At 42.6% G+C, this 18,329-nt stretch overlaps 1 protein-coding gene across 2 annotated transcripts in view; it reads right to left on the bottom strand.

The window, feature by feature from the left end:
* Nucleotides 1-8,690, bottom strand: part of LIMS1 (LIM zinc finger domain containing 1) — a 155,719-nt gene extending 147,029 nt beyond the window's left edge. Inside the window, exon 1 of one of the 2 annotated variants that reach the window (XM_024552357.3) lies at nucleotides 8,543-8,690. In XM_024552357.3, coding sequence (XP_024408125.1) covers nucleotides 8,543-8,574 — 32 coding nt within the window. In that variant the 5' untranslated portion in view covers nucleotides 8,575-8,690. The remainder of the gene's footprint in view (nucleotides 1-8,542) is intronic. The other variant, XM_053920545.2, reaches the window with a different exon arrangement.
* Nucleotides 8,691-18,329: the final 9,639 nt, after the last annotated feature.

Below are 18,329 nucleotides of genomic sequence, written 5' to 3'. Positions count from 1 at the left end.
GCAGGCAAGAAGGGGCTGGAAAGAAGTATTCCAAGTCATGAAAGTCAAGGACCTACATTCAAGATTGCTCTATCCAGCAAAGCTATCATTTAGAATGCAAGGGCAGATAAAGTGCTTCCCAGATAAGGTCAAGTTAAAGGAGTTCATCACCACTAAGTCCTTATTATATGAAATGTTAGAGAGACCTATCTAAGAAAAAGATCAAAAATATGAATAGTAAAATGACAACAAACTCAGTTATTAACAACCGAACCTAAAACAAAAACGAAACCAAAAAACTAAGCAAACAACTAGAACAGGAACAGAATCACAGAAGTGGAGATTACAGAGAGGGTTATCAGTGGGGGAGTGGGAAAGGGAGAGAGGGGGAAAAGGTACAGAGAATAAGTAGTATAAATGGTAGGTAGAAAATAGACAGGGGAGGTGAAGAACAGTATAGGAAATGTAGAAGCCAAAGAACTGGTATGTATGATCCATGGACATGAACTAAAAGGGGGGGAATGCGGGTGGGAGGGGGTGTGCAGGGCAGAGGGGAATAAAGAGGGGGAAATGGGACAACTGTAATAGCATAATCAGTAAAATATATTTTTTAAAAAACCATCTGCATCATAGAGAAAGACCAAGGGATCGAGAACCTATTAGAAGAAATAGTGACCCAAAACTTCCCTAACCTGGTAAAGAAAAAACACACACAAGTCCAAGAAGTGCAGAGAGTCCCAAACAAGATGGACCCAAAGAGTTCAACACCAAGACACATCATAATGAAAATGGCAAAGACTAAAGACAATCTTAAAATAAGCAACAGAATGACACTTAAGTTACCTACAAGGGAGCTCCCATAATACTATCACAGTCAATTTCTCAACATAAATATTTCAGGCCAGCAGGGATTGGCATGAAATATTACACATGATGAAGAGCAAGGACCTACAACCAAGACTACTTTATCCAGTGAGGCTATCATTTAAAATTAAAGGAGAATTAAAGAACTTCCTAGATAAGAAAAAGCTAAAGAGGTTTGTTACCACCAAGCTAGTATGACAGGAAATGCTGAAAGGGCCTACTTAAACAGGAAGAAGAAAGAGAGGAACACAGGTAAAAAAAAAAAAAAAAAAAGAAAGAAAGGAAGAAAGAAAGAAAGAAAAGGCAATAAATAGGTACCCATCAATAATCACTTTGAATTTAATGGTTTAAGTGCTCCAATGAAAAGACAGAGGAGAGAAAAACATAGGGTAGGTGAAAGGACAAGAAAACAAGACTCATATATATGCTGTCTTCAAGAGACCCACCTCAGAACGAAAGATACACAGAGACTGAAAGTAATGGGATGAAAGAAGATACTTCATGAAAATGGAGAGGAAAGAAAAAGCAGGGTTAAAAATACTTATTTGACAAAATAGACTTTAAAACAAAGGTTATAGTAAGAGACAAAAAGGGACACTATATAATGATAAAAGGATCAATCCAACAAGAGGATATAACCCTTGTAAACATTTAAGTACTCAACAAAGGAGCACCTCGATACGTAAAGCAAATCTGGATAAATATAAAGAAAGAGACTGATGGTAATACAGTCATAGTTGAGATTTTAACACCCCACTGACATCAATGGACAGATCTTCAAGACAAAAAAACACAAAGGACGCAGTAGCCTTAAATGACACACTAGACTAGATAGGTTTAATTGATATTTTCAGTGCATTTCACCCCCAAAAAGCAGAACACACATTCTTTTCAAGTTCATATGGAATATTTTTGAGAACTGATCACATGTTATGATACAAAACAAGTCTCAATAAACTTAAGATGACTGAAATTGTAACAAGCATCTTCTCCGACCATAAGGGTGTGAAACTAGAAATCAATCACATGCAAAAAAAGTGAAAAACACAGAGACTAACAAATTACTAAACAAAAAGTGGATTAACAATGAGATCAAGGAAGAAATCAACAGATACCTTGAAACAAATGAAAATAAGAACACAACAACTGAAAATCTATGGGACAAGCGAAAGCAGTCCTTATAGAAAAATTCACAGCATTACACGACTATCTCAAGAACAATATAAATCTCAAATAAACAACTTGACTTCACACATAAAGGTACTAGAAAAAGAGGAACAAACAAAACCCAAAGTGAATAGAAAAAAGGAAATAATAAAGATCAGAGCAGAAATAAATAAACTGCAGTCTAAAAAAAAAAAAAAATACAGAGATCAATGAAACCAAGAGCTGGTTCTTTGAAAAGATAAATGAGACTGACTAACTTTAAACAGACTCATCAAGAAAAAAGAGAGATACCTAAATAAATAAAATCAGAAATTAAAGAGAAGAAGTGACAACTGCCATCCAAGAAATACAAAGGATTGTAAGAAAATATTACAAACAACAATATGCCAACAAATTGGACAACCTGGACAAAATGGATAAATTCCTAGAAACATATAATCTTCCAAAACAGGATCAGGAAGAATCAGAGAATCTGAATAGACAGATAACAACTAGTGAAATTTTTTTTCTTTTTTTTAATTTAAATATATTTATTAATTATGCTATTACAGTTGTCCCATTTCCCCCCCCACTCCACTCCATCCTGCCTACCCCCCTTCCTCCCACATTCCCCCCCCATAGTTCATGTCCATGGGTCATACTTATAAGTTCTTTGGTTTCTACATTTCCTACACTATTTTTACCCTCCCCCTGTCTATTTTCCACCTATCATCTATGCTACTTATTCTCTGTACCTTTACCCCCCTCTCCCCCTCCCACTCCCTTATTGACAACCCTCATGTTCTAGTTGTTTGCCTAGTTTGCTCTCGTTTTTGTTTTATGTGTGGCCATTAATAACTGTGAGTTTGCTGTCATTTTTACTGTTCCTATTTTTGATCTTCTTTTTCTTAGGTAACTCCCTTTAACATTTCATATAATAAGGGCTTGGTGATGATGAACTTCTTTAACTTGACCTTATCTGAGAAGCACTTTATCTTCCCTTCCATTCTAAATGATAGCTTTGCTGGATACAGTAATCTTGGATGTAGGTCCTTGCGTTTAATCTTGGGTAATGTAATTATGATGTGCCTTTGGTGTGTTCCTCTTTGGGTCCAGCTTCTTTGGGACTCTCTGAGCTTCCTGGACTTCCCGGAAGTCTATTTCCTTTGCCAGATCGGGGAAGTTCTCCTTCATTACTTGTTCAAATAAGTTTTCAATTTTTTGTTCTTCCTCTTCTCCTTCTGGCACCCCTATAATTCGGATGTTGGAACATTTCAAGGTGTCCTGGAGGTTCCTAAGCCTCTCCTCATTTTTCCGAATTCTTGTTTCTTCATTCTTTTCTGGTTGGATGTTTCTTTCTTCCTTCTGGTCCATACCATTGGTTTGAGTCCCAGTTTCCTTCTCATCACTATTGGTTCCCTGTACATTTTCCTTTGTTTCTATTTGCATAGGCTTCATTTTTTCATCTGTTTTTCGAACAGATTCAACCAAGTCTGTGAGCATATTGATAACCAGTGCTTTGAACTGTGCATCCGATAGGTTGGCTATCTCTTCCTTGCTTAGTTGTATTTTTTCTGGAGCTTTGAAGTGTTCTGTCATTTGGGCCATTTTTTTTTTGTTGGTTTGTCTTGGCGCGTCTGTTACTTTAAGAGGCAGAGCCTTAGGTGTTCACTGGGGCGGGGTAATGCTGGTGGCTGCACTGTGACGCTGTACGTGGGGGAGGGGCCAAGAGGGAGCAATGGCGCCTGCCTTGCTCTCCTCCGGATTTCAATCTTTCAGTCTGCTACCCACAATCAAACTGGGCCACTCTGGTGCTGGTTCCCGAGTAAGTGGGCCTGTACACACTCTAGGCCCCTGTGGGTCTCTCCAACAACCTCTCCTGTGAGGCTGGGAGTCTCTCCTGCTGCCACCCCAACCCCCAGGGGCGCTTTCAATCAGAGGTTTGAGGCTTTATTTCCCCGAGCTGGAGCCCTGGGTTGCACGGTCTGCTTCGCTGCCCCCCGTTCGTCCGGTTTATCTGTGGGCGAATGTGGTGCCGCAGGGTGCTACCCGCCACTCTGAGTCCGGCCCTCTGGGTTTATCTGTGCAAATGTGGGGCCGCAGGGTCTGCTAGTGCTCGGACTGCCTGTGCCATTTGTCCCACACTCCGTCAGTCTCAGTCCCGCCACAGCCACGCGAGTCCTCTCCACCCCGGTGCCCGTCTTCGCCCCTCCTACCAGTCTGGATGTGTTTATTTTCTATTTCCTTGGTGTCAGTCCCCCTTGCTGTTCGATTCTCTGTCAGTTCTGGTTGTGCAAGGAGGCGCAGTGTGTCTACCTACGCCGCCATCTTGGTTCCTGACAACTAGTGAAATTGAAGTAGTAATCCAAAAACTCCCAACAAACAAAAGCCATGGACCACATGGCTTCACAGGTGACTTTTACCAAACACACGTCTCCTTCTCAAACTACTGCAAAAATTCAACAGGAAGGAAGACTCCCAAGCTCAATTTACAAGGCCAGCATTATCCTAATTCCAAAACCAAAAAAAGACACTACAAAGAAAGAAAATTACGGGCCAATATACCTGGTGAACACAGGTATATTTTTTCTAAAATCCTCAAAAAAAAAATACCAGCAAAGCAAACCCAGAAATACATTCAAATGATCACACTCCATGATCAAGTGGGACTTATTCCAGGGATGCAGGATTGGTACAGTATCTGCAAATCACTAAACCTCATACACCACATAAACAAAATGATGGGTGAAAAGTACATGATCATATCAATAAATGCAGAAGAAACATTGATAAAATCCAGGACTCACTTATGATAAAAACTCTCAGCAAAGTAGGAATATAAGGGACATACCTCAACATAATGAAGGCCGTGTAAGACAAACCCACAACGAGTCAAGCAAAAACAAAAAGCATTTCCCTTAAGATCAGGAACAAGACAGGGATTTCCACTATCACCACTCTTCCTCAACCTAAAACTGGAAATGTTGTTAGTCACAGAAATAAAGATACCCAGATTAGAAAGGAATAAGTAAAACTGTCACTATTTGCAGATGACATGATATTACGTACAGAGAATCTCAAAGATTTCACCAAAAACTGCTAGAACTTGATAAATCAATTCAGTAAAACATTGTAGCGGGGCACAAAATAACACCCATAAATCAGTTGCATATAATGAACTATCAGAAAGGAAAACTAAGAAAATATCCCATTCACAATTGCATCAAAACAAATAAAATACCTAGGAATAAATTTAACCAAGGAAGTAAAACACCTGTACTCAGAAAATTATTAGCACAATGAAGAAAGAAATCGAAGAAGATACAAATAAATGGAAGAATATACTGTGTTCATGGATAGGAAGAATTAACATCATCAATATATCTATACTATCCAAAGCAATCTATAGATTCAAGGCAATTCCTATCAAGATACCAATGGCATTTTTCACAATATTCCAAAATATTTATATGGAGCCACAAACAACCCAATTAGCAAGAGTAATCTTCAGGAAGAGGAATGAAGTTGGAGGTATGATACTGCCTGATATTAAACTATACTATAAAGCTATAGTAATCAATACAGCAGGATACTGGCATAAAAGCAGACATAATGGAACAGCCCAGAAATAAACCCATACCTTTACAGTCAACTAATATTTAACAAAGGAGGCAAGAACATACAATAGAGTAAAGATAGTCAACTCAATAAATGGTGATGGGAAAAATGAACAGATACATACAAAAAATGAAATTAGACTACCTTCTTACATCACACACAATAAACTCAAAATGGATTAAAGATTTAAATGGACCCTGGCTGGTTGGCACAGGTGGTTGGAACATCATCCCAAACACCAAAAGGTTGTGGGTTTCATTCCTAGTCAGTGCACACACCTAGGCTAAGGGTTCAATCCCCAGTAAGGGAGCATACAGGAGGCAAGCAATTGATGTTTCTCTCTCACATTGATGTTTTTCTTTCTCCCTTCTTCTTGCAAAAAAAAAAAAAAAAATCAGTAAACATATCTTGGGTGAGGATTAAAAAAAATTTTTTAAACTTAAATGTAAGACCCAAAATCAGAGAGAACCAAGATGGCGGCGTAGGTAGACACACTGCGCCTCCTCGCACAACCAGAACTGACAGAAAATCAAACGGCAAGGAAGTCCGACACCAAGAAACATACATCCAGACCGGTAGGAGGGGCGGAGACGGGCACCACGGCGGAGAGGACTCACGTGGTCGTGGCGGGACCGAGACTGGCGGAGTGTGGGACCAACAGGGCAGGCAGTCTGACCACTAGCAGACCCTGCGGCCCTACAGTCACACACAGATAAACCGAGAGGGCCGGACTCAGAGTGGCAGAGAACAGGACAGGCTGAGCGGCGGGTAGCATCCCGCGGCCCTACATTAGAGCACAGATAAACTGGGACGAATGGCGGGGAGCGAAGCAGACCGAGTAACCCAGGGCTCCAGCACGGGGAAATAAAGCCTCAAACCTCTGATTGAAAGCACCCCTGGGGGTTGGGGCGACAGCAGGAGAGACTCCCAGCCTCACAGGAGAGGTCGTTGGAGAGACTCACAGGGGCCTAGAGTGTGCACAGGCCCACCCACCCGGGAACCAGCACCAGAGGGACCCAATTTGATTGTGGGTAGCAGAGGGAGTGACTGAAATCCGGGGGAGAGTGGAGCAAGCACCATTGCTCCCTCTCGGCCCCTCCCACACGTACAGCCTCACAGCACAGCGACCAGCGCTACCGGCCCTGGTGAACACCTAAGGCTCCGCCCCTTTAAGTAACAGACACGCCAAGACAAAAAAAAAAAAAAAAGGCCCAAATGACAGAACACTTCAAAGCTCCAGAAAAAAATACAACTAAGCAAGGAAGAGATAGCCAACCTATCAGATGCACAGTTCAGAACACTGGTTATTAAGACACTCACAGAATTGGTTGAATTTGTTCGAAAACCAGATGAAAAAATGAAGGTTATGCCAAGAGAAACAAAGGAAAATGTACAGGGAACCAATAGTGATGCGAAGGAAACTGGGACTCAAATCAACGGTGTGGACCAGAAGGAAGAAAGAAACATCCAACCAGAAAAGAATGAAGAAACAAGAATTCAAAAAAAATGAGGAGAGGCTTAGGAACCTCCGGGACATCTTGAAATGTTCCAACATGCGAATGATAGGGGTGCCAGAAGGAGAAGAGGAAGAACAAAAAACTGAAAACTTATTTGAACAAATAATGAAGGAGAACTTCCCTCATCTGGCAAAGGAAATAGACTTCCAGGAAGTCCAGGAAGCTCAGAGAGTCCCAAAGAAGCTGGATCCAAGGAGGAACATACCAAGGCACAACAAAATTACATTACCCAAGATGGAACAGAAGGAGAGAATCTTAGAAGCAGCAAGAGAAAAGGACACAGTTACCTACAAAGGAGTTCCCATAAGACTGTCAGCTGATTTCTCCAAAGAGACCTTACGGGTAAGAAGGGGCTGGAAAGAAGTATTCCAAATCATGAAAGGCAAGGGCCTACATCCAAGATTGCTCTATCCAGCAAAGATTGCTCTATCATTTAGGATGAAAGAGAAGATAAAGTGCTTCTCAAATAAGGTCAAGTAAAAGGAGTTCATCATCACCAAGCCATTATTATATGAAATGTTAAAGGGACTTTTCTAAGAAAAAGAAGATAAAAATATGAACAGTAAAAATGACAGCAAACTCACAGTTATTAACAACCACACCTAAAACCAAAACAAAACCAAAAAACTAAGCAAACAACTAGAACAGAAACAGAACCACAGAAATGGAGCTCACATGGAGGGTTATCAATAGGGGATTGGGAGGGGGAGAGAGGGGGGAAAGGTACAGAGAATAAGTAGCATAAATGGTAGGTAGAAAGTAGACAGGGGGGGGGTAAGAATAGTGTAGGAAATGTAGAAGCCAAAGAACTTATAAATATGACCCATGGACATGAACTATAGGGGGGAAATGTGGGAGGGAGGGGGTGGGCAGGATGGAGTTGAGTGAAGGGGCGGAAATGGGACAACTGTAATAGCATAATCAATAAATATATTAATAAAAATATTTTTAAATGTCTGTTTTCATTTCTAATACAATAAAGACCTATAGACATAACCATTCTAAGTAAAACTTCTTTCCTATTTTTAAAATGAATGCTAAGACTGTTGGTCTATATTACATTCCAACCGTTAGAATACAAATTACTCAACAAATATTTGTTGATGAGCACTTTGCTAAGCACTGAGACAGTATTCGCCCTCAAGAGCTCATAATATATTGGACACACTATTAAAATATCTCGCAGGAACCGCAAGCAGGCCCTGTTTTGCAGGGCGCGCCGAAGAGGGCGGAAGAGCGGCCTGAAGGGAGGGAGGCCGGGATCTGACAGTCCGGCGAGGGACGCGGCCTCGCCGGAAGGGGCTCGGGGACAAAGGCCGACGCCCAGGACGGCGAGAAAGCCGGGGACCGGCCAGCCGCCGACCTGTTGGGTGCTCAGCGCCGGACGCCCGGGGCAGGGACAGGGGAACGGCCCTTACCTGTTGGTCATTCCTGCCGCCAAGCCCAGCATCTCTCCGCAGTGGGCCGCCGTCCCCTCAGCACCTCGGTCCGCCAGCCGCGCCAACCTCGCCTTCTTTCCGCTCTACGGGGCATAGGGTGGGGAGGTGGGCGGGCCTACGACAGGAAGGAGAGGCAGACCAAAGGCTGGAGGGCCGCGGCCTCCAACTCCGCCTCCGGTCCCGAGCCGGTAAATGGCTGGGCTGGCCACGCGGGGGCGCGCTGCGCAGGGCGAGGAGAAGTGGGAGTGTGGCGGGGCCCGCAGCCAGCGAGACTGCGCCCGGCCGGCCCAGCGACGCACGCTGGAGGTGAGGCCTCCTCGAACCCTGGGCCCGAGGTTCCCAGTGCTCCCGAGCTGGAGGCAAAAGGTTAGGACAGGCCTCTTGTCCATGCTCTTGGATGAGGGCGTCTCACACCCCGAGCGGAGGGAGCTAGCCGGGTTCTCATTCCCGGGGTCATGCCTGTTTCTGCTTTGTTGTACTGCCGAGGGCCTCTGCCCCATGCCTTGGTGCAAGCTGTTAGGCTCTACGAAGTTCACCCTGTCCTGTTCAGGGGTCCTGAGGAGACTCCATAAGAAGGTGGTGTCCTCATCTGCATTGGCCACCACTGTATCCCTGTCTGTGCAGAACGCCTGGCACATTCTGGGCAGCGCACTAGGACTTTCACTGCGCTTATGAATTGTGAGTTAGGAAATCTAACCTTTCTTCGAGACACTCCAGACACTCCAGTTTTCTTTCTGCATTGTTTTCTTTCCTCCTTTCCCTCACTTTCTTTCTCCCATTCCCTCTACCAAAGCCTGAAATCCGCGAAGCATCTAATAAAGCAGGGGCGTCAAACTCATTTTCACAGAGAGTCACATCAGCCTCTTGTTGCCTTCAAAGGGCTGATTGTAATTTTAGGACTGTATAAATGGAACTACTCCTTAACAGGTAAGCAAGAGTTCGGCACTGCCAGTGGGTAGAAACAAGGTGCCGGGCCAGATAAAACAAGGTGGAGGGCTCCATTCGGCCTGTGGGCCTTGGGTTTCCCACCTGTGTAATATAGGTTATATACTCTGGGCATAAATGATCTTGTCTATGATACCTGGTTTTGATTTTGTAACTATACCTAATTTCTAATTACAGAATGAAAACCTTTGTCTGCTACTAGTCTAGATGTGTGAGGGGAAAACACTGGATGCCTTTGACATCCTTATATCAAAATAAATGATAAAAAGAGCAAACATTTACATGTGAGAAAATACAGAAATATTAGAACAAAAAACATGGGAGAAAAATAAAGAACAAACTAAGGTTAGAGCAAAGAGAAACTTTCCAAACAAGATATAAATGCAAGAAGTCATAAAATTTGAAATCAATGAATGTGATGACCAAAAAAGATCTAATTTCCTAATGACAAAGACAATTAGTAACAAAAAGTCCAACAACTCAGAAAAAAAGACAAGGTCTATATACACAGGTTTCCACGGGGGTTGGGTGGGAGGGAGTTAATTTAAGAAATATCCAAACCTGAAAGAATTTTTATGAGTTTATTTGAGCCAACTGACAACAGTTGCTAGGAAACAAAATCTCAAGGGATTGAGAAAATGCTCTGGAGAATGACAGTTTTACCACTTATTTATACATCAGAATGAAAGGGAGGTGGAAGAAAGCAAAGAGAGGAGGGGAATCTCTGGGATTGGATAAAAAATAGTAAAATGATAGACACATACTTCTACAGAGGTGAATATAGGATAGTTAACAGTTAACAATTAACAATGAGGGGATTTGTAGTCTCTGCTCTGGTGGTCGTTGTGCTTTAAAGGTTCAGGAAAAAAAGAAATGAGGTTGATATTCTGAAGGTATGTTATCTTACATGCAAAAAGAGGACAGATAGGCTCACTTAAGATGAAGATTGACCTTTGTTAGGGAAAAATACTGCCTTAGGACGTGACTACCTGCCTTGAACTGATTTAAGTCAGAAAGTTTTCATTTCTGACCATCCTATGTGGTTACTTTAGGTCTACGAGTTTATAAGGCCACCATGCAGGCCTCCCCTGAGCTTCTCAGGTTTAGTATGTGGCCCCTTTTTTGTCCGCCAAAAGAAATACAAATAATTTGTAAAAGTACAAGAAAGTATCCAATCAAAATTTGAAATACCATTTTTCACATACAAAGATTAACAGTTGAACAATATACTGTTTTGATGAGGGTACAGGGAAATAAGTGCTTGGATTTTCTGTTGACGGGAGAATAAAACCACGTAATTTTTGTAAAGGACAAGTGGGCAACATTATAATGTGAAATTCAGCTCCACATTGATCCAGGAAATTCACATTTTGGATTTATCTTACAGATGTATTCTTATTTATACACAAACAGTGTGCATAAGTTTTAAAGCTACCTAGGGAAGTATTTATAAGCTAAATGACACAATTGTTACTGTCGGTATTTAGCTGGATATTGAGGAAGGAGAGCAAAAGGGATTTAAATATTGAGCTTAAAAACTGGAAAGCATAGCCTGTTTGCTAGCCAGGAAGCTACAGCTTCACACCCCAGGAAGTTACAGCATTTCTCTGCCAAGAGGAATTAACACTCCTAATTTTCCACTTCAGGTACCAGATTGCCAGGTGGGAACAGGGGAAGGCAGACACATGCAATAGAAGTCTAAATGGTTTGGGGGGAGGTGCTTGACCAAAGAGGCCTGTCAGTCTAGCTTGTGGAGAGAAGGGATTGGTTGGGAGGTGGGCCCATCTGAAGCCCACCAAAGATTGGGAAGTTCATTGGTCATTTTGAAAAGGCACCTGACCCATCCCAAATCCAAGCTAATATAACCCCAGGGAAATAAAGAAGCTCGTTCTCTCTCTCTTTTTCTCTCTCTCTCTCCCCACCCCCTACCTGGTGATGCACTTGCCTGTCCTTTGTGTGCTGTCTTACCTGGGAACTCTCTGTGGGTCTAGCAGCTACCAGGCCCACAGCAGATGGTGTGGATTCCAAAAGGACTAAGTTCTCTTGTGATCTCCTGGACTCCACCATCAGAGCAACCTGGATGGGGACTGAGATCACTTAGCAGCCACCTGCAGGCTCCAAAGGGCTACACTTTAATATGAAGCAGAAACTCTGGACATTGGCTTTCATCTTGGCTTTGCTGAGGACATGGTTGGACTTTTTCCATGGTGGTACAGAGGGAGATGGGACATTGAGAACCCAGGGGGCAGCTTCTATCTCCACTCAAATAAACTATGCCATACCACAGTCTTCCATGCATGGGTCATTGAAACACATTTCTCATGATCCTGTGGAAGGACCTAATTTCTACCTACAACATAATGACTAGGATTTTCTTTAAAGTAAAATGTTGGGGTGGGGGACTGGGTAGAAGTATTATACCTGAAACACAGCTTTGGCTGTCTGCCACAATGAAACCAAACTCATGAAACAGATGCTGATGCAAAAGGAAAAGAGGTTTATTCAGCTGCCATGACCCGGGAGAATGGTGGACTCCTGTCTTAAACGCCTTCCCTCAATCCTGCTCAAGCCCCCAGTTCTTACAGGGATAAGGAGGGTAGGGCTTTATTTCCATTCAATTATCTTTCTAGCTTTTGTCACACTGGGGTCCTATCCATTCACCTCTCATTTCCCTGGGCTTAGTACAAGAATCCCCCCATCCTGTGCCATCATGGCCAATTGGGCAAACTCCCTGGTGCTGCAAATGACTGTCTGTGGTAACAGTATCAGTGAAACAAAATTGGCCATAGTTGTTGATAACTGTTGAAGCTGGCTCATAGGTACATGAGGTTTTTATGTTACTTTGTCTACTTTCGTGCATATTGAAATTCCATAATTAAATTGTTTTTTAAATGTAAAAAAGAAGAATGAACAAGGAGGGTCACTGTAATTTTGTTTTTAAGAGCAACTGAGAAAATTTAGTCAACCACGTCATTAATTACATAAATTATGGTATCTACATATAATACCATGAAGCTATTAAAAAATAAAACTAGCCAGAAAGCCATATGAAAAGATGCTCACATCACTCAGTAATCATTAAGAAACTGTAAATCAAAACCACAATAAGATACCACCTCACATCCATTAGAAAGGCTGCTGTCAACAAGTGCTGGCAGAGATGTGGGGAAATTGGAACAGTCGTGCACTATTAGTGTGAATGTAAAATGGTGCAGCCACTGTGGAGAACAGTATGGCAGTTCCTCAAAAGATTAAAAACTAAATTATCATATGATCCAGCAATCTCATTTCTGAGACTCCAAAAGAATTGAGAGCAGGATCTTGAAGAGATATTTGCACACCCATGTTTATAGTATTATTATTTACAATAGCCAAAAGTGGAGACAACTCAAATGCCCATTGAAGGACGAATGGAGAAATACAATCTGGTACAGGTATCCCCACTTTTCAAAAGTTCACGTTAGGCCACTTTACTTTAATGAAAGACCTACATTAGTACCTGTTTCTACCAACCAAAAGAAATCTGAAGATGGTTTTTGTTTTTCTGAAAAAAGGTAAAAAGTGTTCAGCAAAATAGAGTTCAGCTTTTGTTTTGTAGCAAGCTTTATTGTTTTATTTACTTTTTATTGTTTTTCAAGTACAGTCATCTCCCTTTTACCCACCCCTCCCCCCACCTCCCCCAACACATCCCCACCTCCCACCCTCAATCCTACCCCCTTTGGGCCTTTATCCATGTTCCTTGGGTTCTTTATACATGTCCATGGGTCCTTTATACATGTTCCTTGAAGACTCTTCCCCTTCTTTACCCTGTTATCCCCCTTGCCTCTCCCCTCTGGTTGCCATCAGTCTGTTCTTTATTCCAATGTCTCTTTTATATTTTGCTTCCTTGTTTTGTTGATCAGGTTCCACTTATAGATGAGATCATATGGTATTTATAGAGGTAGCATGCACCCTGAGCAGCGAGGATGGACCCAACGAGCTCTTCCTCAGGAACTACGCCCCACATCTCAGGATCCAGCCTCATAGCTTTGAACTGTATCTGTGAGCATTGGTGTTTTATCTCCATTTATTTTGTGGATCCATTAGCAAAATGTGTCATAAAGTATCGGAAAAGCATATAAGGGTATTATGCTTAGTGTAAGATTGTATGTAATTAGTGTATTTGTATGATTTGGCAGGTTATTTGGGGGGACTAGGTATACTCAAAAAATTTGTCCATATAAATTAATGGTAATTTTTTCTTCACTTTATTGTAAGAGGGTGCAGCTACGAGGCCCCCCAAAGAAGGATTTGTAATGGGGTCCATAACCCAGGGTGTCCAAGAAATATTAAAAATATGGGATATCCTCACCCCCACAAGTTTGAACTTGGGTGGTGGGACACATGGAACAAGGCTATGGAGAGTTGTTTCGCAGAGCAATTTTTTTAAATAACCTCAGGCAGGGTCATTTAACATATCTATAAGTTTTAATTGGTTTCATGGATATGTTAAAAAGCTTTGGCTGTGCTTTGAGCCGGGGAGATAGGAGTAACTTCCACCAAGGATGTAACTGGGAGGCAATTCCCCCTGGTTACAGAGCCTGTGTAAGAGGTTGGAGATGACTGGCTCCATGCCACAGGGCCACACCTGCCTGGATTTACTATGGCAGCCCAGAAAAGCTGGAAAAACACGAGAATGCTGACATGTATAGCCAATTGTGGGAGGAGTGAGAAATGGGGCTGCAGAGGAAGACTGGTGCTGGAATTTAAACCCAGGTGCAGCAGCCATGACAAGAAGAACCACTTGGCTTTGGCAGGGGAGAACCACACAGCTTTGGGTTTCCCTATGCCACGCAGCTTAGGAAGCCGGAAACCAAGATGTAGCAGCGATGCAGAGCTCTCTCTTAGCAGTTTGGAAGAATGCAGGAGAGACGCTGAGGGAAGGAAAGGGTGAAAGGACTCTTGCTGGTGGGTCATGGGAAGGTGCCATGTGGTTTTGGATTAGGAACTGGAAATCCTGGTGACACAGCTGATGGTGCTGGGAACCCAGAGAGGCCTACCAGCCAAGCACAGATTACTGGGAAGAACCGGGGGCTACCTGAGCCACAGACTTCTATTTCTTTTCCTGAGATACAGTACCCCAGACCAGACAAAGGCGGGAAGGATGGGCTGTGTGTTTGTGGGTGTTTTAAGGGACTTTGGGATTTTAAAAAATATATTTATTGATTATGCTATTACAGTTGTCCCATTTCCCCCCACTCACTCCACTCCATACTGCCCTCCCCCTCCGTCCCACATTCCCCCCCTATAGTTCATGTCCATGGGTCATACATATAAGTTCTTTGGCTTCTACAATTCCTACACTATTCTTACCCTCCCCCTGTCTATTTTCCACCTATCATCTATGCTACTTATTCTCTGTACCTTTCCGCCCCTCTCCCCCTCCCACACCCCTGTTGATAACCCTCCATGTGATCTCCATTTCTGTGGTTCTGTTCCTGTTCTAGTTGTTTGCTTCCTTTGCTTTTGTTTTTGTTTTAGGTGTGGTTGTTAATAACTGTGAGTTTGCTGTCATTTTTACTGTTCATATTTTTATCTTCTTTTTCTTAGATAAATCCCTTTAACATTTCATATAATAAGGGCTTGGTGATGATGAACTTCTTTTTTTTTTTTAATATATTTATTGATTATGCTATTACAGTTGTCCCATTTCCCGCCCCCCTCACTCCACTCCATCCTGCCCACTCCCTCCCTCCCACATTCCCCCCCTATAGTTCATGTCCATGGGTCATACTTATAACTTCTTTGGCTTCTACATTTCCTACACTATTCTTACCCTCCCCCTGTCTATTTTCCAACCTATCATCTATGCTACTTCTTCTCTGTACCTTTCCGCCCCTCTCCCCCTCCCACTCTCCTATTGATAACCCTCCATGTGATCTCCATCTCTATGGTTCTGTTCCTGTTGTAGTTGTTTGCCTAGTTTGCTGTTGTTTTTGTTTTAGGTGTGGTTGTTAATAACTCTGAGTTTGCTGTCATTTTTACTGTTCATATTTTTTATCTTGTTTTTCTTAGAAAAGTCCCTTTAACATTTCATATAATAAGGGCTTGGTGATGATGAACTTCTTTAACTTGACCTTATCTGAGAAGCACTTTATCTTCCCTTCAATTCTAAATGATAGCTTTGCTGGATAGAGTAATCTTGGATGTAGGCCCTTGCCTTTCATGACTTGGAATACTTCATTCCAGATCCTTCTTGCCTGTAAGGTCTCTTTTGAGAAATCAGCTGACAGTCTTGTGGGAACTCCTTTGTACGTAACTGTGTTCTTTTCTCTTGCTGCTTCTAAGATTCTCTCCTTCTGTTTCATCTTAGGTAATGTAATTATGATGTGCCTTGGTGTGTTCCTCCTTGGGTCCAGCTTCTTTGGGACTCTCTGAGCTTCCTGGACTTCCTGGAAGTCTATTTCCTTTGCCAGATGAGGGAAGTTCTCCTTCATTATTTGTTCAAATAAGTTTTCAGTTTTTTGTTCTTCCTCTTCTCCTTCTGGCACCCCTATCATTCGCATGTTGGAATGTTTAAAGATGTCCTGGAGGTTCCTAAGCCTCTCCTCATTTTTTTGAATTCTTGTTTCTTCATTCTTTTGTGGTTGGATGTTTCTTTCTTCCTTCTGGTCCACACCGTTGATTTGAGTCCCAGTTTCCTTCGCATCACTATTGGTTCCCTGTACATTTTCCTTTGTTTCTCTTGGCATAACCTTCATTTTTTCATCTGGTTTTCGAACAGATTCAACCAATTATGTGAGCACCTTGGTAACCAGTGTTTTGAACTGTGCATCCGATAGGTTGGCTATTTCTTCCTCACTTAGTTGTATTTTTTCTGGAGCTTTGAAGTGTTTTGTCATTTGGGCCTTTTTTTTTTTTTTTTTTTTTGGTGCATCTGTTACTTTAAGGGGCAGAGCCTTAAGTGTTCACCAGGGCGGGGTAATGCTGGTCACTGCGCTGTGACGCTGTATGTGGGGGAGGGGCCGAGAGGGAGCAATGGCGCCTGCTCCCCTCTCCACCAGATTTCAGTCTTTCACTCTGCTACCCTCAGTCAAACTGGGCCTCTCTGGTGCTGATTCCCCGTGTGGGTGGGCTTGTGCACGCTCTAGGCCCCTGTGGGTCTCTCCACCGACCCCTCCTGTGAGGCTGGGAGTTTCTCCAGCTGCCACCCCAACCCCCACGGGTGTTTTCAATCAGAGGTTTGAGGCTTTATTTCTCCGAGCTGGAGCCCTGGGTTGCTCGGCCTGCTTTGCTCCCTGCCGTTCGTCCCGGTTTATCTGTGCACGAATGTGGGGCCGCAGGGTCTGCTGCTGGTCAGACTGCTGGCCCCATTGGTCCCGCACTCTGCCAGTCTCAGTCCCGCCTCAGCAACTCGAGTCCTCTCCACCCCTCCTACCGGTCTGGATGAATGTTTATATTTTATCTCCTTGGTGTAGGACTTCCTTGCCGTTCGATTTTCTATTAGTTCTAGTTGTGCAAGGAGGCACAGTGTGTCTACCTACGCCTCCATCTTGGTTCTCCCCGGACTTTGGGATTTTAATGAAGACATTGTGTCATGACTCTTAAGTCTGTATAACTTTTGAATAAACAATTCCTTTCCTTTTCACCAATCTCTGACATGGAGAGCTATAATTCCCTGTCAGCGGGCAAGGCAAACCAATACAGGGGGGCCCCAGGAGAACGGGGGTGGGAGAGAGGTCCATTCAGTAACATTGTGCGACCCCTTCTGTGGTGACCATCATAGGAGACCACATGCACAGTTGCTTTAAAGTAATACAACTACTTGTACATATGCAATAAAAAGCCCACCAAAACTAGCCAGGAAAGATCCACCCTATAAGAATAGAATCCCTCCAGCCCATGATGTCAATCTCTGCTTGGAGTTGGACTGCTCCCATGTTCTCTGCTATGAACTCTGTGTGTTCGGTTCAATTCTTTGTCCCAATCACCAAGAACCTGGTTACCTGTGCCCACCTGTGACATTATAACATTTCAGCTTACAGAAGTTTTCACAGAAACACTGTACTTTCAGACACTGGGGAAAACCTATATAAACTCATAATGAACTATTATTCAGATATGAAAAGGAAGGAAATTCTGACATATAATACAACATGGATGAGTCTTGAGGGCATTACTTTAAGTGAAATAAGCCAGTCACAAAAATATGAATAATGTATGATTCCACGCATATGGGTACCTAAATTACTCAAATTCATAGAGACAGAAAGTAGAATGATGGTTGCCAGGAGTAGGAGAGAGAAAGAAGTGAAAATTTATTGATTAATGGGTATAGCATTTTAGTTTTGCAAAATGAAAAGTTTTGGAGTTTGGTATTACAACAATGTGAATAAACCTAACACCACTGAATTGCACACTTTCTTTTTAAATAGATTTTGGTTACACTATTACAGTTCTCCCATTTTTTCTCCCCCTTATTCCCCTCCACCCTGCACCCCCCTCCCACTCGCATTCCCCCACCTTAGTTCATGTCCATGGGTCATACATGTAAATTGTTTAGCTTCTCTATTTCTTATACTATTCTTAACCTCCCATCTATTTTGTACCTACCATTTATGCTTCTTATTCCCTGTACCTTTCCCCCATTCTTCACCCCTCCCCCTCCCTGCTGATAATCCTCCATGTGATCTCCATTTCTGGGATTCTGTTCCTGTTTTTTTGTTTGCTTAATTTATTTTGTTTTTGTTTTTTTAGATTCAGTTGTTAATAGTTGTCAGTTTGTGGTCATTTTACTGTTCATATTTTTTATCATCTTCTTTTTCTCGGATAAGTCCCTTTA

The sequence above is a fragment of the Desmodus rotundus genome, chromosome 3 (genome assembly GCF_022682495.2).
Source record: "Desmodus rotundus isolate HL8 chromosome 3, HLdesRot8A.1, whole genome shotgun sequence".
In the NCBI taxonomy this organism is placed as follows: Eukaryota; Metazoa; Chordata; class Mammalia; order Chiroptera; family Phyllostomidae; genus Desmodus; species Desmodus rotundus.
The sequence above is the reverse complement of the archived record's forward strand: the minus strand, read 5'-3'. Positions and strand labels throughout refer to the sequence as shown.